This window comes from Theropithecus gelada, chromosome 1, assembly GCF_003255815.1.
Source record: "Theropithecus gelada isolate Dixy chromosome 1, Tgel_1.0, whole genome shotgun sequence".
Lineage (NCBI taxonomy): Eukaryota > Metazoa > Chordata > Mammalia > Primates > Cercopithecidae > Theropithecus > Theropithecus gelada.
The window spans coordinates 11,045,860-11,073,769 of NC_037668.1; the positions used below are offsets into that span (position 1 = coordinate 11,045,860).

At 40.4% G+C, this 27,910-nt stretch overlaps 1 protein-coding gene across 2 annotated transcripts in view; it reads right to left on the minus strand.

The window, feature by feature from the left end:
* Positions 1-10,394: 10,394 nt before the first annotated feature.
* Positions 10,395-27,910, minus strand: part of TBX15 (T-box 15) — a 108,022-nt gene continuing 90,506 nt past the window's right edge. For both annotated transcript variants that reach the window (XM_025370369.1, XM_025370360.1), the window contains exons 7-8: positions 26,371-26,468; positions 10,395-12,865 (exon numbers count right to left, since the gene is read on the minus strand). In XM_025370369.1, coding sequence (XP_025226154.1) covers positions 12,081-12,865; positions 26,371-26,468 — 883 coding nt within the window. In that variant the 3' untranslated portion in view covers positions 10,395-12,080. The remainder of the gene's footprint in view (positions 12,866-26,370; positions 26,469-27,910) is intronic.

Genomic DNA, 27,910 nt, shown 5'->3' on the forward strand with positions numbered 1-27,910 from the left:
TCCTGGCTAACACGGTGAAACCCGTCTCTACTAAAAATACAAAAAATTAGCCAGGCATGGTGGCAAGTGCCTGTAGTTCCAGCTATTTGGGAGGCTGAGACAGTAGAATGTTGTGAACCCAGGAGGCGGAACTTGCAGTGACCCGAGATCGCACCACTGCACTCCAGCCTGGGTGACAGAGAGAGACTCTGTCTTAAAAAAAAAAAAAAAAAAAAAAAAGGGAAAGAAAAGAAAAAAAAATGGCACATCAATATTATGGAATAGTATGCAACCAACAGCTATGGGATACTTGAGTTTTTCAAAGGTTATGTATAGAATAATATGTATGGTATTGTTCCTTTTTTGGTTAAAGCAAATAAAGAAAAGAAGGAAGGAAATAAAAACTTATGTGAATATATTTGTCAGAGTAAACATATGTGTGAGTATGTATGTCGAATAGGTTTAGAGAAAAAAATCTGGAAAGCTACATACCAAACCATTAACAATAGTACATCTGGGGATAGTTTTTATTTTTGTTGAACATACTTTGGCATTTCATTTTGTTACAATAAGCAAGAAGTCATTTTGTAAATTTTAAAAGTGAATATATAAAGAAAATATTTAGTCCTTATCAGATCAACTCATTAATTCATTAACTCATTAACTTAGCACCTACTGTGATTCCACAACTGTGCTATATGCCATCAAAAATAAAGAAGAAAAAACTTCTGTCTTAAGCACCATAATCCAGTAGAGGAGCCTATATATACGGATAGTTTACAAATATTTTTCAAACTCAAGTAGTCAAGTCCTTTCTTTTTCATAAGTCAAAAAGAACTGTCATTATTCTTGTGTTATAGATGAAGGAAGGTGACATGCAGAGAAAGTGATGTCAGCAAGTGAGAGAACTGGATTGCGATTCCAAATCCAGGAGTTTCTCTACCAAATGCTGATGGGTAAGTGTCTTCTTTCAGGTTTTCTGTTTCTCAGAGTGCCATCGCTAGGAAAAGAAAATATATTTCAATAATAACTAAGTATTAAGAAGCACTTACAAGTGCCTGGGCAGAGATGACATACCGAAGTTTTCTAGTGTAATTTTCAAATGAGATTTGTCAGCTTATTATTACTCATCTTTCTTCTTATTTATTTCTTTAAACAGAATCTACTCCAAAGATTGACCAAAAATCATGGACAAGACCCAGCTATCTTTCATGGAACATTAAAGATGGCAAAGACCTTAGAAATCACCTTGTTTGACACCTCTATTTTAAAGACAGGAAACCGAAGCCCAGAAAAGCCTGAAGGCTGTCATAACTGGTGATTAGTGGCAGAGCTGGGACGTGAATCTACTACTCTTTCAGCCCATCCATGCCATGCTTATCGTTATGAATGACCCAGTGAAACACCCAGCTAGCATTCCTGGGTGCCCCAGTTTACCAGGAAAGTGCTCTCATCAATTGCAATCTGACCTAAGTAAAAGTCTCACTGGTTTAATGGTTCTGCAGATTGGCATTAATGGAATAGGCAGTCTTGCTAATCTAATCATGTCTTTCTTTAAATAGCTTGGGCTGACTTGTTGTTTTCTGTCCAGAAGATAGATGGGCAAACACCAGCACAACTAGCATTTATCAAGTATCTAGTATACAGCCCTCAATGAGATTAGCGTTTTTGGTTGCATTATTTTAACATTATCTTTAATAGTCTAGGAGGCATTGATGTCTATCTTATAGCTAATAAATAATGCAACCAAGGCTAAAACCCAGGCCTTAAAAACAAACAAAAAAAAACTAGGTCTAGAGCTCTTTCTGTGTGTTTCGCCTTCCAGAGTATAGCAGAAAAACCACTGAATTTATCCCAAGGATTGTAGCTTCTTTAGAAGCAAAACATGCCAGTAAAATCTCGGTTTCCAGGGGGGAGTCAAAGGAAATCAAATAAGAATGTATTTCATTCTGTCATCTCCTGACCTATAAAACAGAGTTAGAAGACCAGACTGCTGGAGAGTTGCTGCCATTAGGCCTTACAGGAGGCTGTGCTCACTTCTCATTGTTCCAGATTTTTTAATCTTGTCTTCAGGCCAGTTTCTTTATCTCTTCTCATCACAGCAGCACTCCATCCTGTCCAAGCATAGGAAATCTGTGCTGTATTGAATACATGACAGAACTTGGACTTTAAGCCACTGAGTTTTTTGTGGTGGGCAATTAGGAGTGCTAAAGCCAAAAATGGATACTGATTTAAATCTAAGGGTTACTCTCCCATCCTCCCACCTCCATCTTAATGTCACCTAGTTCTAATCAGGGTCTACTGCTTAATGCAGTAGGAGAAAGATGAAGTTTTGTTTACAATAGGAGGTCCCATTGTGACTGTGTTCTTGTAGTGCAACTCTTTTCAAAGCAACATATAGTGAGCTGAAATTAATATATATCCCCTACTGTTGATTCTTCTTTTAATTTTTTCTCTAAACAGAAAGGACTGTGTCATTGAAAGCATAAAATGCACCTAAAAAAATATTCTTCAGTGAAGCCCAATAGAATCAAGGTGTGACATCCCCAAGAACAGCCAAGTCACAAAAGAGCTAGTCATGCTGAAGGCCAAGTTAAATAACTCATAATTTTGGATCTCTCGGTCCCGCTAGCACCCTTGAGTGTGGGCTTATAAAATTCCTGAACAGGCAAGACGGCCCCTGTTGAATCTTGCTTGACTTGGCCCCTTCATGGGTAACTCTTCTGTGATTTGGCTTTCCCAACACATCTCACACCTTCCCACAAGTGACCTTTTCACTCTGTACTTGGCTTTTCTGTGGTGGGTTAAGTGCCTGCACACATTCACGTCATCATGTTCCTGGTGTGAAGATGACATGGTCATATACGTGCTATTGATCTCCAAATACGCAAAGGACATTGAAGCTCTGCTCAGGCTCCTGCAGTCTTTTCTGGGATAAGTATGGATATAAGGATATGGCAAGATGATGAATGCCCTACGTATACCTATTGTTCTGATTTGTGTAGCCCCTTGTGCTGCACAGCTCTTTTTATGAAAGTGAGCTTCCACATACCTAATGGTGCCTAGTCCCTTAGACTCTAAATCTTAGACCATGTGTTGTTATTTCATACCACCCCAGAGCTCTTTCCTCTTATATAAAATTTCCAGAAATCCATAGGCATACTGCTTCATGTGGCAGTGGGCTTCTGCATTTCCTTGGAGCCTTACGACAGGCCACCCTAATTATAATCACTGGTTCTCAGCTTACCGTCAGTCTGTGTTAAGCAGTCTCACTTTCAACTACTCATTGTCATCTCCAGAAAGCCTCCCCTGAACTTTGGACTGACCCAACTGCTCCCATAGTATCCATGTTTACCTCTATCATAGCATTTCCTCACTACAGTAATTGTTTCTGTTTTCAGTCTGTCACGACACTAGACACATTAGAGCTCCTAAGTTGTATGGACTAGTTGTCATTTATCTGCATATTATCAATGCTTAGCACTATGTCCTGCACAAAATACACATTCAGTACATACTGGTGAGCCACTGTTGAAGGTTTAGTTGAATGGCTTAAGGTAAAAATTGTTTCCAGGTCTGTGAATTAATTCTATTCCAGTGACTCTTTCTGTTGCCAATATTACTGTCATGAAATATTAAGTATGACTTGTTTTGACACTCAGACAGAAGGACATACAGCCCACTCGAGTTATCACTGCAAAAAGGCTAATTAGTTTAACTCTCAAAGAGTAACTTTATTTACCATGCCTTTGTTGGAGGGGAGGTGTTGAAAGGATGACTGACTTCCCCATGATTTCACCTTGTAGGAGACAAGGAATTTAGCAGCCACCTGGGTTGGCCTTCGGTTTTGTCTATACCTCAGTATCCTTCAGTGTTATCTTCCTTAAATCTTCCCAAAAGTCTGTGTAAGGTTTCATGGGCATCACCAAACTAAACTGCCTGATAAGACATATGGACCCCTCAACCTCTGTTTCAACTTTTTATCTATGGTCTTCCCACCCTCCACTGACACACAAGCATGCCTTTGTCTCAGATATAGACCGGGAGCCCCAGAGATAATCTTTACCAACCTCGATATCTCCAGTTTTCTCTGTTCAGGAACATGATAAAGACGTCCCTGAGGGGGATTTTCTATCCCAGAGGTTTGAGCAGAAAACTGAGATTTTCCAACTCTGGATCCTTTGGCTTTGGCCCTGATTATTTTACTAGGGCCTTAATCTTCTCTAATTCTTAACAGTTTAAAAAAGTATTTCCCTTGCCATGGTTGAGAAGAATGAGCCCTTGTTAGGATGAGATTTGGAGAGCTTTAATGAGAAGATGTGTGTAAGCACACGTTGCAAAGAGACAAAACCAGAGTATAGAAACAAGGCTCTGTTGATGAAGCAAAAACCTTCCTGAGACCAGCAGACTCTGGTAATGGAAAATGGAACCAGTGGCATTTTGCTTATTTGTTCTGGGCATCATTCTGGATGAATGGATAGCTAATTTTTCTCTGTAAAGATTAATCAGTGACAGGACCCAAGATAGTTGTTGTTGTTGTAGAGGGTACCTCACCCTGTGAGCTTCCTTTCTGAGGAACACTACCAGCAACATCCTTAGGTCAAAGGCCTGAGCATTGCCACAGGGTTAGACAAAGCCTAATTCCAGAAGCTTAGTATAGAAGCTATGTATGAATATAGTTTCCAAACAAACTGAATCTTTGGGGACTGCAAATAACGTCACATGATCAGGCCTTCCACACTCCTGCCTTGAAGTAGGAAGTGTTAGGCAACGACCTGCAAAAACTACAGGCTGAGCGGAGTGTGATCCTGACACTGTAGAGATGACTTCCATATACAAGTCATACTTGAGCTCTTTCTGAATGAAACCAAACAAGAGGTGATTCCTATTACACTGTAAGCTTATTTAAGCCAGGGAACATGGCTTGTGTGGCATTCTCAGAATTTTGCCCAAGAAAAGAAATATTTTCTAAAAGTCTGCCTTATCAAATATTAATGACGCTAATGTCAGATTGCCTGAGTGTGACCTTTGGCAAGATTCTTAGTCTTTCTGCATTTTTCTCTCACCTATAATGTGGGTATAATAATAATACTACAGCTTCATAAAGTTGTTGGAAATTAAATAAGACACTGTACTATCTAAGGCACTTAAGCTGGCATGAATAAGCACTTGAAAAATGTTTCTTGTTTTATACTTACCACTTGAGAAAAGCTCACTCTGCATTTTATAAATCCTCGAGATGTTTTAGGAGAATGGGAAGGAATCCTACTAAAAGATATATCTCACAGATGAACTGAACCCCAGTGGGGCAAAGTTAACTGTTCCAGATTGCTTTGCAAAGCATCTGAGAAGCTGGGACTAGAAATTAGCCTTATCTTTGCCTGCTGGGTTTATATAAAGGAAAAGTAGATTGAGATTGGCTCAGGCTAGGTTGGCTCAGGGGCTGGCAGAAACTCCCTGATGCCTAACAAATTTGTTTCCTCTTCTTCCTATGAATTCAGCTAGACTATATTGCCCAGTTTCCCTTGCAGTTAGGTGTGGTCATTGGAGTTCTAACCGTTAGAATAGAGAGGAAGTCATGCACCAACACCAGACTGGGCTTATGAGTATCTCCCATGTACAAGTTTTTATTCTTTCTCCTCATCTGCTAGCTGAATGGAGAGGTACTGAGCTAAGGGCTGAAGATATTGAAGCCATTAAATGGAAGATGATTGTTTTCCTAAATCATTGCTTGGAGAAGAGCCGCTCAATGAGAAACTCCATATTGGGTTGTGAGATGAGTGAGAAATGAACATTATTATGTTAAGATTTGGAAGTTTATCTGTTACCTCATCTAGACACAGCCTAAGAGGGGCTCTACCTGCCCACGTGTAGAAGGATGCATGGTGTGGGCAAGATGAAGAGAACTCCAAGAATCTTCTTCATGGAGTTCAAAAGCTTCCCTGAGAACGAGAGCTACCAGAGGTTGACTTGGCAATCCTTTGGCAGCCCCCTTTGTCCACTTTGGCTTCACTAGGTGAAAATACTAAAAATGACTCAAAACCCCTTTGGTTTTCTGTGCCTCTGCAGGGCCTGCAGTAAAGTGTAATAAAAGCAGAAACTGTTAGTAGGAAGCATCTGAAGTGGGAAATGCCGTTAGGCTGGCCCATAAAAGATGAGTGCTATGAGCAGTAAAATGAGCTAAGAAGGAAAACATGATGAATGTTTTCTCGGCTTTAAGCAGCAAGATCCCATTTCACCATCCCACGTGGCACTGTGTGCCTGACTGGAAAAAGCAAGGGCCTCTGTGCAGAGCCTGACTCAGGGAGTGTGGCAGCTGAGCTTATCCCTGGGGCCCCAGCTGGGGGAGTGGAGTGGGGTGGAGGTTTTGGGGGGTTTGGGGGGGTGCAGCTTGATTTCTTCGTCACCTCCCAGGCCCTACTGATGCTTTCCAGGTTGAAGGTTCCCATTGAGACACTGGAGGAAATCCTGAATTGCCCAAGTTCCAGAGCAAGGACATCTCACACAGGGAAAGGGAACCCAGAGGTCATGGTGCCAGGAACAGCAGGGAGAACTTCATGAGATTTGACTTAAGAAAATGAATATCCTCTGTTTCAATCCCACTACCATAGCTCATTATACCACACAGAGAACATGTGTCTTTACTGTGCTGGCCCCACCCTCGCACCAGGACACCATCCTCCTCCTCAGTTTAGGCAGTTTCCATGAATTCTTCGAAGTACGATTCAAGTTCAACTTTCTCCATGAGCCTACCACTTTTTATTATAGTCCCTATAAATCTCATTTTTGGAAAAATATAGTAGTGGAAAGGTCTGGGTTGGAGCCCTGCCTTTGTTACTTGCAAGCTATATGATTTTGTGCACATTGCTACCCTCTGTAAGTTTCAGTTTCCCTATCTATAAAATAGGGATTGAAATATAAATCCTACAGGGTGGCTGCAAGGATTACAGGATATTACCTTGCATAATGTGTAAGACGTAATAAACACTCAATAAAAAACTAGTTTTCTTCTGAAATTTTGCAGCATATATGGTCTTTACCACCAATTTAATACTTTTATTGTTTTGTATGCATGTAGCTTGACTCCTCAACCAGGGTAAAATCTCCTTCTAGAACAGAATGTCTCAGATCATTATAGACTACCAAGTCATATTTAATATTTTTGCTTATTAATTACTGTTCATCATTAATCTGATTGATATGAATTGGTTGGTTGATCACTAGTTTTAACCTTGCACAACGTTAGATAGAAAGGTGTCTCTCATCCTCTAAGAACGTCATAAAATATTATTTTACTCGGGCTGTGTAGAAGATAGATTCACATTTTGAAGAGTCTCTAAATTATTCCAGTCCCAAGAAGACTTCAAAAAATTAGTATCAATACTACAAAGCTATTGTAAAGACAAAAATGCCTGGCCTCCGCTGATACAAGACCAGCTGAGCACATCTTCCAGTGAGGCATGGCTGCCCTCAGCACAAGTTACAGTAAGCCAATTCTAAGAAAATGGCTATATTTATACCAGCTCAAACATCACCCTCTGAGAGCAGCCCTCTTAGAAACTCCTATCTAAATAAGCCTTCATTTTCATTGCCCAGTCATTCTCCATCATTTTATTATTTTTAATTTCCTCAAAGTCATCATTGCAATCTGAAATTATTCATTTACTTGCTAGTGTATTCAATATCAGTCTCCCACCAGACCATGAGTTCCTTAAAGGCAAGAACATATCTGGTTGTTCATTGCTACATTCTCAGTGCCTAGAGCAGCGCTTAACAAAGAGCATTATATATTTATTGAACTGAACCTGATGAACCTTGACATAGTTGTGGGGAACAAATCTCCAGTTGATGATCATAAGCAAAAAAGCTTTTGTGAAATGCATCTTTGCGGCTGGGTTTCCTTGGGAAGACAACTCTCCTTTAGCTTACTGAATGCAAATTGGTACAACAGAGCTTCTCTGAAATCCTCAAAGTACTAAGCAATGAATTAAACACTTGGCATCAACCAAACAGCTCTGCTCTTGGATCTCAGCTCTCAAAACTCTCACTAATGAAAAAATATTCCATAGAAAAAGATACTAATCTATTGGCTGTAAGAAAGTTCTGGATATCTCTATCTTTATTAAATTGCTCCTTGAATTGTAATGCTATTATTTTTCCTCCAATGTTTATTCATTGTACTGTCTTCTAAAATCTTATTTTGTTCTCAGCTCACCATTTCTTATTTCTATAAAAATTCTGAGCATCCTTAAAAGTTCAATAGAAGTTCTGCCTCACCAATGAAAACCATTAACCTCTCCTTCTTACCCTAAACGTCGTCTTTGAATTTCCAGAGCCTTTTATATCATTAACCTCATTGTGAATGGCTGCCTAAAAAGCAAGCCCTTTCAAGAAAGAAACCATGGTGTGTTTTTTACTCTTCATTCTCTTCATTCTGTATAATGGATGCTTGCTAGCTACTATTTAAATTTATACTAATCTACCACAGAATACTATATGAAAAACAATAAACCTTTGTTAACTTAGGTAGCTTTAACTTGGAGTAAATAATATTATTTAGCCATGCAACCATTTTTTACCATCCTTAAAAAAAAGGCTTTGGTCAACAAATTAAACAGTAAGTATGTATTGAGATTCTATAATAGATCAGGAACTGTCCTAGCTATTGAGGATGCAAAGATGAACAAGATAGCCTTTCCCCTAGAAAAATGAGCAATTGTAGAGCACCTTAGCCTATAGAAGAATAATCCTTCTAGTAAACACCCCTTTGTGTAATCACTATGCCAATTCCAATAAATGCTCACTATTTCATGAAAGAGAATTGCATAGAGCATATTCTTCACAATTCTTTATCCAGTTTGTTTTTTAAAAAACATTTTTATTACTTCTTCAGGTACACATAGAAACATATGCCATAATTCAATGTAACTAACTTGGATTGTTCTAATTAATCCAAATTACAAAAATGTTCTGTATTTAATATTCTAAATGATTACTGAAATTATGATTCTTACTATTGGATGAAAATATGGAGATTTCTATGTCAAGTTTTCTGATTGGCATACTATGATTATCTACCACCCCAAACCTCAAAGGGTGTTAGATCAGTGAACAATGTTTGGTATGCTGCTAACTTAAAAAATAATAATAATAACCATAAGCTTCACATGTAGTTGTTTTTGTTATACCATTATGAAACCAAGGGGTGATGCAAGGTTTCCAAATAGGAGTGGTTTTCTAAGTTTTGAGGCATGTCATGCCCAGAGAGCCTACAATCTGTAGAGGTACTCAGTCAGTCATTGTCCAGCTATTTTGGCAATGATCTGATGGCTAATGGAATTAACTAGCATGCCACCCTCTGTAGTTATTTATAAAACCAGAGCAATGTATAAGGTTTTTGCTCTCCCAAACCAACCTCCATTTCCAGTGAATGGCTGTGGTGGTTGGCAACCTGAGCCCACCAAATCAAACCCTGGTGAAATGGGTCAGTGAGCAACCAGTGTAACAGTCCACCAGGAAACAGTCTGGAGTAAGGGCAAGAGAAGGAGGTTTCAAGTCCTGGCTCTGCTACTTCCCAGCCACTTAAGAATGGGCAGGTCACAGAGTTTATCTTTTACTTCTCCATTTGCAAAACAATACTTCCTGGCCTGTCCACCTTTCATGGTTATTGTGAGGCTCCAATGAAATAATATACAGAAGTTCTTGTAAATGGCATAGTCCTAGCCTCTTTATTAGTCTAACTTGTCAGTTAGTGCATGACAACTCCAAACCACTCTCCTCATGCTGCAGTGATGCATTCAAGGAGGATAGTGTATGCTTATTGTTCAATACACCAAACAAAATCCAGCCTCAGAGGCACTCTCACCTCAGTGCCTTAAGATATGTCTTATTTCCTGACTGTCCAAGTGCCTCGTGGTACTGCTGAATGACAGTGCTAATTGACCATAGGGTCAGATTGCCAGCTCCACCACTTGGTCAAATATTTAACATTCTATAAGCTCGTTTCTGGATCTATAAAATGATGATTCAAATATTACTTATCTCACAGAATTGTGGGAGGATAAGATAATCATGTAAAATACATGGTATAGTATCAGGTGACACACAGTAATGATGACAATTACTATTAGCCTCACACAGGTTTCTGCAGCTAACACGAAGGCAAAAATCCCATTAGAGTCAAAAGATCTGGTTTCATGTCCTCATTCCCTCTGTGACAGGCTGGATAATGCTGCCAAATTCATTCAATCTCTCTGGAATGCAGTTACTACATATAAAAGGATGCTAATATTCACTTCATGGGGTCTATATAAAGATCACATAGAGTAACATATATAAAACTTCTATACTCACTGTAACGCACGATGAAGATGCACAAGGCTGTTATTTGATTTTTCTGTATGAACAAACATGCAGAAAACAATTGCAAAGATTTTATTTAGCGGCTTTCTGTGCTTGGCACTTAGAAACAGAGTTCCGTGCATAAGGGCAAATTTTTATACACCTTTTCTTCATACATATTTTACATACCCTTTTATTGCCCCCTTTTTCATATTCATAATATTGGATTCCCCACTAGGCACATAAATACATTTATCTACAACACCTCAAAACCAGAAATCTTAATAATATCTGTATTATTTTACTTGGTATTATTTGCATTTCCACACCATTTAAAAATTTTAGCTTGCACCAAGCTTCACTTGCTTTCTTACCATTAAAAGATTTGAAGGGAAAGGGAAAGATGAAGGAAAAAACCCAAAACTTCAAAATGCAATGAACTATTTGATAAAAATGGAGATCTAAGGGCAGGTAGAAGGTATAGAAGACCCATCTGCAATTGCCTGGGACATGAGGGGATTTTTCCTGCCACAGGGGTAGCGGGCAGGCATTCTAGGTTAGGTGTCTGGATCCGGCACTTGGAGGTCAGGCCTCTATTTGTTGCCTCTGCTCTTGGTATCATCTTCCGAGATCGTAAAACTATTCCTTCTTCACTCCCTTCTATTTCCCTTCCCCTACCAGGCTGCATGCTGTGGAATCAGCACTTCCCACGTAGTGCACCTCTCTTCTGGATCACAGTGGTCAGAGCTGTAGGCTCAGGATGCATTCCTTGCTCTGTCCTTCTGACCAATGCCCTGACCATGCTCAATGTGCCAGAGATGTTTACTCCTCAGTAATGCCATGATTCTTTCTATAGCCTGTAGTGGGGCAGGCGGCATTTGGGGGGACAAACCAAAACACATCTCCTTGGTGAATTAAAACTCTCATCATTGCTCACACTTTCTTTGTCACTCTTGCTCTCCACCTCTCTCCTGTTCTCTGTTCTTCCTGTTTGTCTTTCTCCTGTTCAGCTGTTCTTTCTCCCTCTTTCCACGGGCACCACTGGGAATATCAATGATAGCACACAAGTGAAGAGAGCCAAAGTTCAAAAGCAATCTTTTTCCGGAAGCCAAGTCCAGTTGTACTGACGTCTTTCCACTCTCATCCATGGGGAGGGTCTCCAGGATACATGGTTCATTCCAGAAGCAGAGGAAGCTGCAGGGGAGAGAGACTGGCAGCTACTGCTGGCCCACTCCATCTAGAGTTGTACATAGACAAATTCTTGGTGAAAGCACCCATTCTGGGCCTCCCTCCACAGAGTTCACCCAGTTCAGAGTCCGTGTGCATGTATGATTGCATGTGTATGAACTGTGTATGAATATATATGTGTGTGCGCATGTATGTATTGGTAGGTCTGTCTGTATGTGGGTGTGTATGTGTAACTTTTCATGGCTGCCACACACTAGCATCTCCCTTAACATCATGACGAAGTGATTATTCAGTCTCTTCAAAGGACACTCTGGAACAGACAATGCTTTATAAAACTAAGGTCTGGGAAGGCAGGAGAATGGCCACTGAGTTGTGGATGATTCTACCACAAGTATCCCTCACTGGCTTAAAGGTGTCTCTAGTTCTTGGGGATATGTCATCCTCCAGAAAAAAAGAAAAAAAAAAACACAGTTCCTGTTTTCTGAAGGCACTGGACTCCCAAAGAGGAGGATCTGACCACGGAGACTCTGGGGCCTTGATTGCCAAATGCTCCGTGGTGTTTGGACTGGCCTTTAAACCATGTGCACGGACATCTGGGAGGAGGAGCCTGGAACTGCCCCATATTGCCGGCCATCACAAGTGTTGGTTGCCTGTTGGTTATTGGGTGAAGGGCTAATCATGTGCATGCTGTGCTCCATCCCTGACGGCAGGTACTGCCTCTCTCCAAAGGCCCCGTTGGAAGGAGAAGAACAGAGTAAAGTGCTTTGAGAGGCGCTCAGTTTTTCTGGGCTTGCAGCTAGTCTAGGGGAAGTGGGGAAATTGTATCCATACAGATTGTAAGGGTTGTGAAGGGAGAAGGCATTGTAGGAGCTCTGCTGCATGTGGCTGCCCCCGAACATATGTGGTGATGAGGAGCTGGAGGCAGCATTGCCTGCCTGCATGACATACTGAAACTGGGAAGTGGGGAAGGACCCCAGCTGGCCACCATAGGCTTCCATCTTGCTGTTGCCAGGCAATGAAGGAGGAGTTGGTATTCCGGATATCAGGGATGGAGTCCTCTGAGGCATGAAGGTTTCAGAGGGCTGAGTGGCTGAAGTGGTGCCACTCTGAAGCCTGTTGTAGCCACTGTCACTCAGCCCTGGGTAGCTCTGCAAGGCAGCCATGTTGCTTCGGGCACATGGTGGATAATCAGAGAGGTTTAGATTACACAGCTGGCTCTCTCGGCAGCCCACATTGAAAGTGTTGGGGGCCAGATGAAAAGTTGGAGGAGAACAGGATGGAGATAAAAGATGAGAAGAAGCCGAAGGGGATGGTGTCCCAGTGCTGGAGGTGGTTGGGGAAGTGCCTGTGCTGCCTCCTGAAAAATAAAATGTGAATACTATTGAGACAGAGTCTTTTAAGATGAGTCTGCCTAAGTCATATGCAAGCCATACTGGAGGTGCCTTGAAATGTCCAAGATAAGCCTGATTTTTACAGAACCATTTTTCCTCTTAACTCAGCAGACCTATGCTAAGTGATTCCACCTGTGGACACATACACAGTCATACAGTCATACACACACACACACACACACACACACACTCACACACACACACATACACATTCCAGAAGACCGTGATCAAAAACAACACTAAATTCTTTTGTTTGTTTCTCTCTGTAAGAGCCTTAGTAAGTCCTTTGTATAAAAATAACAATAAACCTTCCAAGATTCACGTTGCCATTTCTCACCATCAAATTCACTTTCTAAGAGACCTCTGATGTCAGCATTAAAATCCACTAGCTCAGCTCTTCCCATTCTTAATGGAAATGCATTAAATATGTATTTTATTCCAGGGCTGTTGCCTACTTTGCCATTTTTATTCTTCTAGCCAAACATGCAGGACACCAAAGCAGGACCCTAATCTCAGAGGAAATGGGGTAATGGAAGAGAGTGCCAAGTCAAAATTGAGGCCTGGGGGTGCACAGCAGTGGAGCCTGGGGTATGAGATTGAAGTTGCATCACATGAAAGACATTTGGGAACACAATTATAAGGGCTAGATTAGAATAAAGCAAGGCCAACCCAAAACAAAATCATTATGAACCAGAGGCTCTGCTGATCTCCTTTTATGAAATCATGCCCATTCTCAGAGACTGGAAGAAAGACTGTAAATGGAGTCTTTGGAGTTTTGATATTTATGAGAACAAGAAGCTAAACAGGCCTTAAACTGACCTGAAAGTCAGGAGATCTGGGTCTGCTCACAACTCTGCCACACTAATTGCCCAGGTAACCCTGGGCACATCACTTACCCTCTGCAGGTTACAGTTTCTTCATCTAGAGATGAGGAATTAACTTAGATCAGTGGTTCTCGGGCATAGAGGACCTGGCAGCTTTTAAAAATGCTGGTGTTCCAGGATCCTGCCTCGGATGAACCAAAGGAGAGTTTCTGGGCATGGGACCTCCATATCAGTATTGTTTTAAAAGCTCCCCCAGATGTGTAGTGTGGCTTAAGAACCAATCATACAACCCGAATTCCTCATTTCTAAGTACTCATAATAGTCCTTCCTAAACTTGAGTGTGTATGAGAATCAGCTAGATGGCTTGTTAAAGCATAAATTGCTGACTCCATCCCTAGAGTCTCTGATTCTGTAGGTCTGGGGTGGGGCCTACGAATCTGCATTTCCAACAAGTTTTCAGGTGATGGTCCAGAGACCACACTTTGGGTTAGAGGAACTCCAGATTCCTTTCATTTCCAAAAGTTCCTGAATCTGTGTTTGAACGAGTTGATCTTACGACGTGTGAATGTTAGAGCTAGACACGTGGATGACACACCAACAGACTGAGGACCAGTTCAATCCAACCTACTTCGGTGTGTTCTCAGATAGTTTAAGAAGGCCAAAAATGACCTTTACGAGCCTCCTCTTTCCCAAAGTCAGGAAGGAGCAGTGTAGCATCCGCCTCCTGTCTCATCCAATGGAAGTTAAAGACATGGGTGAGTGCTAGGGCTGCAGGGCCCTTTATTTGAATTCTGGAAAGAGCAGTTGCTTTGTCTTCCATAGAGAATCTTCCATGATGTAACTTCCTCCTTCACAGCAAGGTTAGGAGCTTCCCAGCATTGTCAAGAGCTGTGATTCCCCCAAGGAATCTAATATCCTTTAGATCACCTACGCACTCGTGTTGGGACTCTTAGAAGATGAGCATTATAAAAGGGTAAGGGGCATTTTAGATAGAAAAGAGCAGGAATAAGGTTTTTCTCAGTGAAGAAAATGTTATAAAAACTAGCAGGGGCTCGGCGCACTGGCTCATGCCTGTAATCCTAGCACTGTGGGAGGCCGAGGCAGGTGGATCTCTTGAGGTCAGGAGTTCAAAACCAGCCTGGCCAACATGGTGAAACCCTGTCTCTACTAAAAATACAAAAATCAGCCAGGTGTGGTGGTGGGCGCATGTAATACCAGCTACTTGGGAGGTTGAGGCAGGAGAACCTCTTGAGCCCAGGAGGCAGATGTTGCAGTAAGCCAAGATAGCGCCATTGCACTCTGGCCTGGGCAACAAGAGCAAAACTCTGTCTCAAAAAAAAAAAAAAAAGCAGGATTCCAGAGACATTGAAATACAAAGAAACCATCCACAGTGTGCTAAGGACTCAGGGGTCCCAGATGTGTCAATTAAGAGACAGATGCCCTCAAAGAGGAACCTAAGGTTAATTTTTAGCAGGAAAAAAAAAAAAAAAGCATTCAGCTTACAGCCATGGACATAGGTAGTAGTGCTGGCTATAGAAGTACAAATTTGGCTCTTGTTGTTATAATAGTTTATTCAGAGGTAAATTTTGACAAAGCCTAACTAATAACAAAAGAATTTCAAAAGAATTTCCCCCAATGAACTTTCAAGGAAGAATTGTATTTAATAGAGTCATTTCAGAAACTTCTCCTTCCTCATTTCTAATACTCAACTTAATGTAACAAACCTGCACGTTATGCACATGTACCCTAGAACTCAAAGTATAATAATAAAATAAAAAATAAAAAATCCCTTTAAAAAAAAAAAGCAAAATGATTTTTATTCCACAATTTGAGACAAAGCCAACATTGTAAATACCACTGGGAGAAGGAAGCCAGCAGCTGGCCATGTTGGAAAGAGCCCTGAGTCTGATTCTAGGCTTATTAACCTCTGTCCAGTGCAGGCCACCTCTTCATTCTCATTAGCTGTGAAATCAGGGACTTGAACCAGTGGGCCTCAGTTTCTGTCCTTCTCAGCATATCTGTAACTGAGGTTTCAAGTAATATAAAGCGTGAATTACCAACAAGTACTTTCCATGGAATTATTTTAATATAATGAAGGATGTCTGGCAGGAGAAGATTCTAGAAGGAGGAGGAAGAACATCTCATCTGTCTTGTTTCTATACAGCTGAATGGCCAGGCCTTCTGTGCCTTGCAGAAATCTCAAGGATTTATTTCAAGTGTGTAGTTCTTCTTTGAGGCATCCTACACATTTTCCTTATTTTCCACTCTAAATGCCATGAGCTTCTCTGAAATAAATGCTATGGCACAAATGGAGAAACCTGACTCCAGCTGTAAAGAGATATGTGTTTTACGGGATAAGTATCTGATCACTTCTCTTTGAAAGTTCATCCTTGCTCTCCCTGATCTGGTGTTTATGTGGTCCCTGAGGAGACCACCTGTTCAGCATGCCGTACTGTCCTGTTATAGGTATATTCCATCAAGCACTGGTTCTAGCCCTGCAGCAGGAAGCATAAGGTGGAACAGACGACTTCCTACAACTCTAAATGGTTTTCTCTGATGGCCCAAGATGGAACGAGTGGTACTGATTTGAGGCCTCAATTGGTTTCACTACAAAAAAAAAAAAAAGGTGGGGGGAAGGTGGAACTATTAACAAGTTACAGGGATTTCTGCTGAGCAGATGAAAGACACATGTTAAAAAGTTTGTAGTCAGCTTGCTTGGGCTTTTAAATGACATTCACTGGAATTGAGACTTGGTGGCCTGCTGAGCTTGAGTGGGTGAAGCCTCCATGTGAACTACTGTTTGAAGGAAGCAGGGGCAAGCCTGTCCAAGAGAAGGTCACCTTGCTTCCATGCACTTTGAAGAAATGCTCTTGGCCAGGCGCGGTGGCTCAAGTCTGTAATCCCAGCACTTTGGGAGGCCGAGACGGGCGGATCACAAGGTCAGGAGATCGAGACCATCCTGGCTAACCCAGTGAAACCCCATCTCTAAAATAATACAAAAAACTAGCCGGGCGAGGTGGCGGGCATCTGTAGTCACAGCTACTCGGGAGGCTGAGGCAGGAGAATGGCGGAAACCTGGGAGGCGGAGCTTGTAGTGAGCTGAGATCCGGCCACTGCACTCTGGATGACAGCCTGGGTGACAGAGCAAGACTCCGTCTCAAAAAAAACCAAAAAAACAAAAAATGCTCTTGTGCACATAAAGTACTCAATACAGATAACAGCTATTTTTCAAAGTCCCCATAGAAAGAGAAGACTATGGTATTCATTTTACAGAGAAGCAAACCAAGATACTGACAAGTCTTTCTCCTCCTATGATCTAACAGCTTGTTAACTGTTAAATAAGACTGGAATTTCCAGCCAAGAGCAAAATGAGCACAAAGAGGAAGCCCATCCTCCTTGTTCATTTTCAACACTTGGCTGACTAGAGATTCTCATCACAGAAAAGCTAGGGCAGGGTGGGAGGCCAGGCCAGGCCACACTGATATAGGAGGGTAAGAGCTGCCGCTCAGAGCAAAGCATGCCTCTCTTCCCTGTGCCCTCCTCGCCTCTGTACCTGCCAGGTCCTAAGTGCTCTGAGCATCTTGACAGAAATTTTATTTAATGGGTGAGGTGGTCTATAGGGTCAAACAAACCCAGTTCCAATCCAAGCTGTCTTACTGATTAAGGACAGAACCGTAGCAAGTTAGCATCTCCAAGCCTTTTACACTATTAAGGAATTGCTGATATCTACTTTGTAGAGATGTTTTGAGAAATAGATAAGATATAATAACATATATTACAAAGTGCTCATAACTGTATTTAGCACATAGGCATTAATTTTTTAAAAAATAATTTTTAGTAGAGATGGGGCCTCACTATGTTGCTCAGGCTGGTCTTAAACTCCTGGACTCAAGCAATCCTCCTATCTCAGCCTCAAAGCATTGGGATTACAGGCGTGAGCCACTGCACCTAGCTCAGCACATAAGCATTAACTATTCTCTTCTATGAGAGAAGAGTGAAGGAAGGAGAAAGGAACTTCGGTTCTAATGTGAATGGCTCTGCAGTGTTGGACTCTGTCTGTGGAGCTAAGCATCTTGGCCTCTCCCCACCCTGATGAGCATTATGTCCCAACAGCTACATGTTTGTTGTAACATGCTACAGGAACCTCCATTGCTGTGAATGATGGAACACTAGGCCAGGTAGCAGCTATGGCCCTACCTGTGCCACATTTCCAAAGGCTAACCTAACTCTGGTTTCTCTCTGAATTATCTGTCCATCCTCCCTCACTTCCAGTTCAGGACAAGAATGGCTGCCCATGTCTCCATCTTTCCTCAAATGAAGCAAAGTGGAATTGAGAGAACACAAATAGCTAGACTGTTGTCATTCCCACTATCCTTAGAGGTCTTAATTCACTTCTGAGAAGTGATTAAAATATAATGCCCTAAGTAGCTTAAAACTTTCAGGAGTTCGGTAGCATCTGTAGGATCTGTAGGTCCTGTAGGATCTGTAGGGTCTGTAGGATCAATCTCCTACAGCCCCAGCTCCCTTCATCCTATTTTACCCATGGGCCAACATGAGGCGGCACACATGAAAATTCATATATGACATTAACTTGCTCCAATATCCAAGGCTAATGGCCAAAACAACCAAAAAGGATACGTTTAGCAGTAATTCCGTATGAGGACAATAACGTAGAATACACTTCATTTTACTATAAAGACAAGTTAAATGTGACCATGAAAATCCTGAATACTAAACCTGCTGACTTTTGCATCTCTAAATTGATCATTTCCAGATTGTAATATGAGGGCTTTCACATACAGTTTCTTTTTCAATTTATTTTGTTGTGCTTTTCTTCCTCCTCCCCCAAAATTGAAAAACAGTAAGGCGAAACTCCATCTGGGCTAGTAAAGAATAAATTTCCATGTAATTACTTGGTTCCATGAGCCAGACTCTTCTCTCGTATAATTCAATGGCATCTGTCTCTGAGGAGTGCTGATTCACTGTGTATCCCTGAGAAGTCTTCTTTGAGGCTTTCAAACAGGTAAGAGGTAAAATATCAGCACCCTATAGACTGATCCCAGAGAATAAACCCAGATATCATAAAGTTTAATGAGCACAGCACTGTTCATCTCAACAAAAGAATTACTTAGTTGAGATGAGTACCATCCTCATAATGCAAATGTGAACATTAGAGTGCTAATAGGAAGCGTGTGGTTTCAATCTTAGAAAGATTCCTAATGAATCATTCTCCATAAAAGTCAAAGGAATGCACAGACCTAAACTCCTTCTCTTTAAAATAGCTTTGAATATATTCATCCAATCCTCATTTTGCACATTGGTCCTCTGTGTTCTGCTTCTTAGATGGTCCTATTTTATACCTACCACATTCCTTAGGTGGACTGCAGCATTTCTTCACTTTCCATTAACTTAATTGTTTTCTCCGCTACTTGTTTTACTGCCTTCCTTGCCGCAGCATGCATCTGTTATCTTCATTTAGAATTAATCTGCTTCTTTCTGGCAACAGTATCTAGTTTTCCCACCACTGCACACTTTCTCCCACTCTCACTGCTTCACCCTTACCTTCAGGGAAGGCACGTGACTCAGGCCTGGACAATCAAAGCATCATTTTCACCCCCACCATAGTAATTAAAATTGAGATGACTCGATTAAAGGCAATTAGACTCAATGAGATTTTGGTAGAAATCTTAGGAGAAAGGTACATGCCTTTTCTCATCAGATTTAAACCTCAAAATATGTAGGTCCAGGGGTTCTGGTAAGCATGTTCATACCATGGGGAACCTGAAAACAAAGTCAGGATGATAGCAAAGTTGAGAAATGGAGTTGATGATCTTTTATGGGTGCCTACATTAAGCTTTGCCTAAAACTGGCTATTTGAGTCATTTCAGTTTCATGACCCAATGAGTTTCTTTTTTGCTTTGCCATTTGGGTTTTATATTATTTACAACAGTAAGAATCCTCATTGATATACCTCCATAATTCTACAGGTAATTCCACTATGAAACTGAAGGGGTAGGAATATTAAGATAAAGTTGTAAGAGACAGAAATAAAAATGACAATGGTAGGACTAGACTGTGAACCACTTTGTCAAATGGAGGCTATGGATGATTCCTTCCTAAGACATGATAAATCACCTATGAGTAGAAACAAGGTATTTTAGCTATGTAAATAGATATCTAGCTCTGTAAAAAATATCTAATAAGATAGTGCCTTTACTTTAAAAATATACATAATCTCTTAAATGGTTGCTGGCCTCATTCTGATCAATAAGAACAGGCTAAACAATGAAGTGAAAATGCTGGCAACTTTTCAAGATGATTTTTTCATATTAGTGTTCATGACAAATAAGGAATATAATGTACAGAATAGAAAAACAACAGCTGCTGTTTTTTTTTAATTTTTCTAAAAGTTCAGTAGAAAGAAATGCACAAATCTAAACAAAAAGGCAATTTCAAAAACCAATTATAACCCCACAAATGGTGAGAAGATAAAAGAGGAGCATCTAAAGACATCAAAGTGACCATTCTCTGATAGGTTTGTGAAATGCAGTTAGATAAGACATAAAAGGAAGAATATATAAATAAAAGCAGGAAAAACAATGGTGTGATCTTGTGGGAATAACATTAGGATGCCTAAAATTAAGTGAAGTTTGTAGTCTTCCCTAACAGTAATACTCATATTTTTTCTTGTACTGGGTTTCTTTCTTTCAAAGTATATCACTTTAATTAACTATTCTTGTCATTATTTCTATCCCGAGAAGACTTAACATTACCCACAACAGCATGAGAAACACTAATATTAATCGACTGCATGAGTGAACAAGTGACTCTTACTTCTTAGTACTAAAGCTTCAAGGTCATTTTACTTACTCCCCATATTATACATACTGACAGACGGATTCCTGAGACCATAAATAATTTTTCCCAACTTACTATCTTGTTATTTTCACTTAAGAATTTGGGGGGCCAGGTGTGGTGACTCATGCCTGTAATCCCAGCACTTTGGGAGGCCAAAGTGAGCAAATCATTTCAGGTCAGGAGTTTGAGACCAGCATGGCCAGCATGGTGAAACCCCATCTCTACAAAAAATACAAAAATTAGCCAGACATGGTGGTGTGTGCACCTGTAGTCCCAGTTACTCGGGAGGCTAAGGCAGGAGAATCGCTTGAACCCAGGAGGCAGAGGTTGCAGTGAGCCGAGATGGTACCACTGCACTCCAGCCTGGGTGACAGGGCAAAACTCTCGTCTCAAAAAAAAAAAGAAAAGAAAAGAATTTAGAGTAATTTCTTCATTATTTTCTTCTTTTTTCTTTTCTAATCATCATGCCCTTCAAATTTTATCCCAAAGTTGTCTCTGGTTAATTTTTGCCAAACACATTGACATTAGTCCCTGTGATATAAAACCTAGCAGAGTTTATTCACTTATTCAATAACTATTTGAGTACTGAATATACACTCAACCAACTGGGAGCGTCTGGACCCAGGGATTTAATCATGTGGGGAAAAAATAGTGAGAAAAATGTGGATAAGAGACATTAATGAAAGAATGACACAAATAAACAAGAGTTCACCTTAAGGAGACGTGGCCTACTCTAGATGGCAGGGAATTTCCCCAAGGAAGTCCTATTTAAGCTGTGATCTCAAAGACAGATAGCACTAAGAAGGCAAGTGGGTAGCAAAGAGACTTCCAGGGAAAGAAAACAACGTGGCAGGAAAGAGCACACCATGTTTGAGAAAGGGAAGTAAGATGAGTGATGCTGAAACAACAGAGAGAATGAGGGGAGGTGATATAGGCTGAAACTAGAGTAGTAATAATAGCAATAATAAGGATGATCATAGAGAACATTTTTGAACACTCAGTAAATCCTAGGCTCTTTCCTAAGCACTTTACATTCATTAATTCTCATTGTTGTTATCTCTATTTTAGAGGTGAGGCAGCAAAAGCCAGAACATGCAAGGTCTAGAGACAATGTTAAGGAATATGTCTTTCATAGGTGCAAGTAAACTGTGGCCATTGAGCAGCTTTAAGCAGACTGGAGATAGAAGGTTGAGGCACAAAGATGTGTGTTTTGAAAAAATGACTCTCATTTCTACATGAGGAATGGCTTGGAAGAAAATGTAGAGACTATGGAGGACATTACGGTCATGCAGTGAGAGGCGACATCAGTGCAGAGTGGTATGGTAGCAAGGAAGGTTAGAGATGTGGACAGATTTAAGAACTTAGTAATGGTTGGGCATGGGCGTAGGGCAGGGAGGGAAAATTCCAGGATATCGAGTGTTCTCCTTCCCCGTGGAGAGGGCACCAGGCTGTGAGGTAGATGCTGACTCAGTTTTGGACATGCTGAGCATAAGGAACTTTGGAGACAAAATAAAATATGAAATCAATTACTGTTTGTTTTAATGGATTGAATTGAGATACTCTCTACCCCCTATCAGGAGCTCTTCATGATTATAGTGCAGAATTAGGATATTGCTCTTCTATAGCTAAAAATGGAGTGCTTTAAAAAAATTCTATGTGATTATTCACTGGTAAGCTGTACATATGGCCATTATTCCTCACCTCAGGGATAAATAAGATCTGTGTAAATCGGCTATGTTGTGATCATTACAGTGACGTCACAGTTCAATGTCTCACGTCCACCTAATTGTCCTTCTTTCCCAGTATCTTACTTGTATGACTTGATCAGTAGCTGATCCCTCTCACTAACCAACCTCAACTAATACAAGTCAAACTGATGAAAATTCACTCACCAACAGAGATACTCATAATCCTGACCCTTTAACTGCCTGACAAACACTGAAACACCCAATGGTACTGAGCTCTGTAGTGATGTCTGCCAACTCTCTTGGAGAATGGAGAGCTTTTGTAAATGGCAGGTCCCCTCATGTCCACACATGGAAAGTTGGCAGTTCTGGTGTCATTGGTCCGGAATGATTCCTTTTAGAACAACAGTTATTAAACAGCTTGAAGTCACTGCTGACAAAGCTCTCAGTTTTGCCCACTCAAATAGCTCCATTATATACATGAGGAAGTTGAGGCACATATTTTATTCAAGGATATCCATCAGAACAACAACAGCATTGCACTTAGCTAGAACTGACCTGGACTTTTATTTCCTTTTCCTTCTATGTTTATATTGCCTCAGTCACTTTCTCCAAGCATAACTTGCCTGGTTAGTTCATTTCCCCTTATCACTAGCAGTGTTCAGGCAAAAGCCATTCCTGAGTTAGAATCTTCATCTCCAGAACCTCCAGCCTCTCTAGACTCTCCAAACACATAAACGTCCTTGAGTCTAACTGAAGACATCTGAAGACCATATACTTAACTTATAAAAAAATAAAATATTGACCTATTGAGAGTTAATGCTCAAGTTGTTGAACAATAAAAACCATTAATAGGAAGAGCAAACTAAAATCTTTGTGGAAAATTAAAGCTGTAGTAACAAAGAAAAAGAAAAATAACGTAATCTGGTGGAAAGGAAACTGTCCTGTCAAATAAGAGATCTGTGTTGATACTCTCAACTTAGTTCTGCCACCGCTTAACTACCGATATGATACTAGACCAGACTCGTCCAACCCATGGCCCAAGGGCTGCATGCAGCCAAGAATAGCTTTGAATGCAGCTCAACACAAATTTGTAAACTTTCTTAAAACATTATGATATTTTTTGTAGTTTTTTTAAGCTCCTCAGCTATCATTAGTTTTAGTATATTTCATGTGTGGCCCAAGATGATTTTTCATCTTCCAATGTGGTGCAAGGAAGCCAAAACATTGGACACCCCTGTATTAGACTGCATCATGCTTCAGTTTCTTTTTTGTGTCAAAGGCAGAAGATAATTAATCTCATGCATTCTTCTCTCTAAAACAACTATTTAAAATACTCTATTCAATGTGATTTTAAAAATAAAAAGATTTGAATTTTTGCAAAACTGTGGAGAATTTACCAAGTGCTTTCCTCGAAGTTTTATCAGCAGATGAGTCTTAATGACAAGAGAAATAAAAGATGGCAGCAAAGCCAGGACGAAAAAAGCATCCTTAACCTCATGTATGCAGAAAGACAGATCCACCCTCACCAGTAGCAGCACAAAACTGTCTAGGACTGCTATGTGACATGACAGATATTCATGTGCTTGAAACAATGAGGTGATATGGACAGTTGGATAAGTCAGTTAATATTTGGCACCAATCTTAGGTTTGGTGCAAACACTGCCAATACTCACCTCATTAAAAGGGAATTACTGTAAAAAATAGACTACCACTGCAGTTTCCACTAGAAGTTCATTCCTCTCTATTCCTTCTAAGATGCAAAGCAGTTCAGCACGCACGGTTGTGTCTCTTCTCTTCATTTTATGAGTGATACTGTCCAGAGTCACTGAAACTCTTAGTTCTTAAGGGAAGAGCGGATGGTGTTGTTGGGTTTACATCCTTTGTTAACGTCACGAAACCAAGCCACATATTTTTTAATAATGAGAATCTGGATCAACTTCAATGGATATTTCAAAAATATATTCCAATTAAACTATTTAATAGACTCCTGGCTTTTTCTCTAGCCCCATCCCATCACCATATGTATCCAATAATTCAAGTTCTTTCTTCTCTTCTGATAAAAATGAGGGTCACTGAAGTGTTTTGAAAGTTCAGTTTATCTGAAACCATTGTTTTCAAAATGTCAATAATAACCTTTCATACTGGCAAATTTTTAGTATAAGTACCAAAAAACCTACTATGCTGCACATCTAAGTAACCCATGCAGGCTTCCTGTGTCTGTGCCTGCCCAACGATCACCCTCAATGATTACTCCATATCCATGTATATATACACATTAGGTGATTGTGCTCCAAGATGAAGGCTGAGAGTGGCTCTGCACACCTGAGTCACAGTGCCACCAAGTGATCCCATTCAATACTCACTGGGTACGTACTGGGTGCCAGGCCCTGTAGTAGATCTTGGGGATACAGCATTGAACACAATTGTTGCCATTAATGCCTGCCCTCTGAAACCGGCAATATCACTGCCAACCTTCTCCGACCAACCTCCATGATACAAACTCCTGCTTAGCTAGAGCTTGGAAAGGCAATGAGTAAAGCAAGGGCAGATAAGCAAAGAAGCCATCTCAGAACTAAATCAAATCAATGACACATTTTTGTCTACACAGCATGTTTATATAAATTTCCTCACACACACACAAAAATTATCCCTCTTTTGTAGGTGAGAAAGCTGGAATGCAGGAATAGAATTAAATTGCTTCAAATTTAGAGAATTTGTGACCATCAAAGATAAGGGCCTAGATTTTCCTGAGTCCCTTTAAGCCCCTGCCTCTTAATGGCCATCCATGAGGGCTTCAAACCCGTGACGACACCTTGAACAACTATTGACTCTGCTTCTAATCACAGGTTTGTAGGGAGGAATACATAAAAGAGATGGAAATTCTGGATCACTTACTTCACCAGATCCCTGTGAAAATGAACAGTCTAATCATGTTTTAAATAATTAATTATCAGAAAGGCAATATTCCCTGGTCCTGACACAACTTTGCTTAAGTGTCTACATACAGGGACATAAGGGCCTTGAAGGTGAAGATAATGAGGATGATGAAGACGATAACAAGTAGTATTAAATGCTTACTATGATTTTAAATGGACGATCTCATTTAATTCAAGAATTCTATTTGTTTCTACTTTTCCATATAATACAGAAGATAAAACTGGGTGTCAGAAAAGTTGAGGGACTTGACCAAGGTCACAAAGCTAGAAAGGATCAGTGATAAGAGCCTAGCCTAGACCTAGTCTGACTCCAGAGTCTATGCTTTTAATCACTATGCTCATCTTAAAACCTGACAGATTTCAGCAATTTAGGTTACAAACCTAATTCAGTGTGCAAAATGTTAGAAGCTCCTCTGAAAAGAGAATGTAATATAATACATGGGTGCTATGCCTGGGGAAGCTACAGACTAAACTAAGAAAATCTGAAATAAGTCACGACCCATCTGGCCACAGGTTTCCCAACCTGAGCTGCAAGGAAAGAAAAACTATAAATTGGATAAAAAGCACAAAGTTCAAAGCAGTAGAGGGGGACGTCTATTTAGTCCACCAGCTGAGGGGGGTGTTGTTTTATATAAGCGAAAAAGGAAAGAACACAAGTTGCAAGGTTCAGATAGGCTTGCAGCAGCCCACTCCTCACCTTGAGACCTGATACAATTTATTCCCATTGTCCAGAGCGAAGATTTTGCTCATCACAAAACTTTTCTTATTCTAGGGAAAACTGAGAAGGCTATCATGAGGAATAAATGAAGTTATTAAGAAAATCTCTTCAAATACCAAGGCATATGTGAATGCTTCGCAATATTAATAATAATATCATCATTCTCATAATAATATATCATGTAATGATGATATTATAAATACATAACCGCACTGTCAGGAAGGGTGAGAGCATTTTGAGTGCCAGATGAAATGCTGCCTTTGGACCCAGCTTGTTTACCCAAGTGGTGATGCTTTGGTTATTTACAGAGCTCCTGAGTTCTCTTCATTCCAGGAGAATTGGTATAACCCATATCTTGGCCTGAGGCCAGATGTACTGTATTCAGTTGAGCTCCCCACTCTGTCCCTGGCCCTGTCACTAAGCAGAGGCCTTGCTCCAGGGCTTTACCTTGCTGCTTCTGCATGGTGGTGAAGTCTTCGAAGGTGAGTGTGCGCACAGGAGGTCTCCAGAATGCATAAGTCTCCATGATGGCTTCAAGTCCAGTTCTGACGAGAGAAAAGCCAGCAAGGGAAGTCATAAATAATCTCAAGAAATGCAATGACTTTTCAAAGATCCAGAGGTAGACTGTTAAACAGGTAATAAAAACATAGGTACTAAGATCTACCACCATCAGGGTAAATTAGGGTGAAAAAAACTCAAGGTACGATGATACTGGACTGCAGGGGGAATAACAAATTAACCCAATTCAGATAATTTGCAAGCAAATCTGCAACTATGATGGAATTTTATTCTGACCCTCCTTTAAAGGAGGCTTGGTCTGCAGGGGGAAAAAAAGCATGGTAAGTGCTAAAGGTTAAGGCCACTAAAATCATGAGTACAGTTGTGGAGAAAGTAACATTGACTGTTTCTCTAGCATAGAACAATGTCGTCATCATTACCACAGTGCACTGACACAGCCTGACTGAGCGTCAGCTCCTCACCTTGGGTATGTACAGAATGAATGGAACTGTCAAACTGCTGTGGTTTTAATGTCTTCTTAAGTCAACAGAGATGAGTAGAGCAACAGAAATAAAAGGAGAGGTAAGCAATGAAATAGAGTTGGGTTTCTGCTGTAGTAAGAAACACCTACCTGAAGATAAAGAAAGGGCTTGGTCTCAGAAATTATGGCTCAGGCAAAAAGACTAATACATTTCTCTAAACATTCATCTGCATTTTAGTAACCTAATAATCAATCTAGTCTTTGGTCATCACAAACTGTCAGAGTTCAGGAAGTATATAGTATTTTACAAGTACATTCTTTTAAGGCTCCTGGTTCATTTATATTGGAAATTCCATAAATTGAACCATGTATATACTGTCTTTTTACCCTTCAATTAACTATATCTCTAATACATATGCAAGTGTTGATATACATCATTTTCACATGATTATTGAGGTTATCTCAGACATATTCTTGCTGATATCCATACCCTCAAAACAAAATATCAGCTGGGGCTTTGTTTGAAGCTTTGAACACAGCTTCTAATTACTGATTTTTCTTTTCTTTTTTTTTTTAATTTATTTATTATTATTATACTTTAAGTTGTAGGGTACATGTGCATAACGTGCAGGTTTGTTACATATGTATACTTGTGCCATGTTGGTCTGCTGCACCCATCAACTCGTCATTTACATCAGGATTGCATTGGGAGTTATACCTGATTTTTCTTTTTAAAAAAACTGTTTCACTTAACTAAATAGAGGGAGGAGAAGTGTGGGACTTGTGAGAAAGGTGGGAGGAGAATGGGAAAGAGCAGATGGCATAAATCTTTTCTTTGCAAAGTCACTGGAAGGTGGGTGGTATGGCGTCCCTTCCTGAAATGGATTAGCTTTCCCTTTTGAGATGAAACTTCTGCTGCCTGTGCTTCTTTCTTGGTAATGTATTTCCAGAGTTCTCTTCAGCCTTACATAACAAGAATAAAGACATTTTATTTTAGGTGAGAACAAA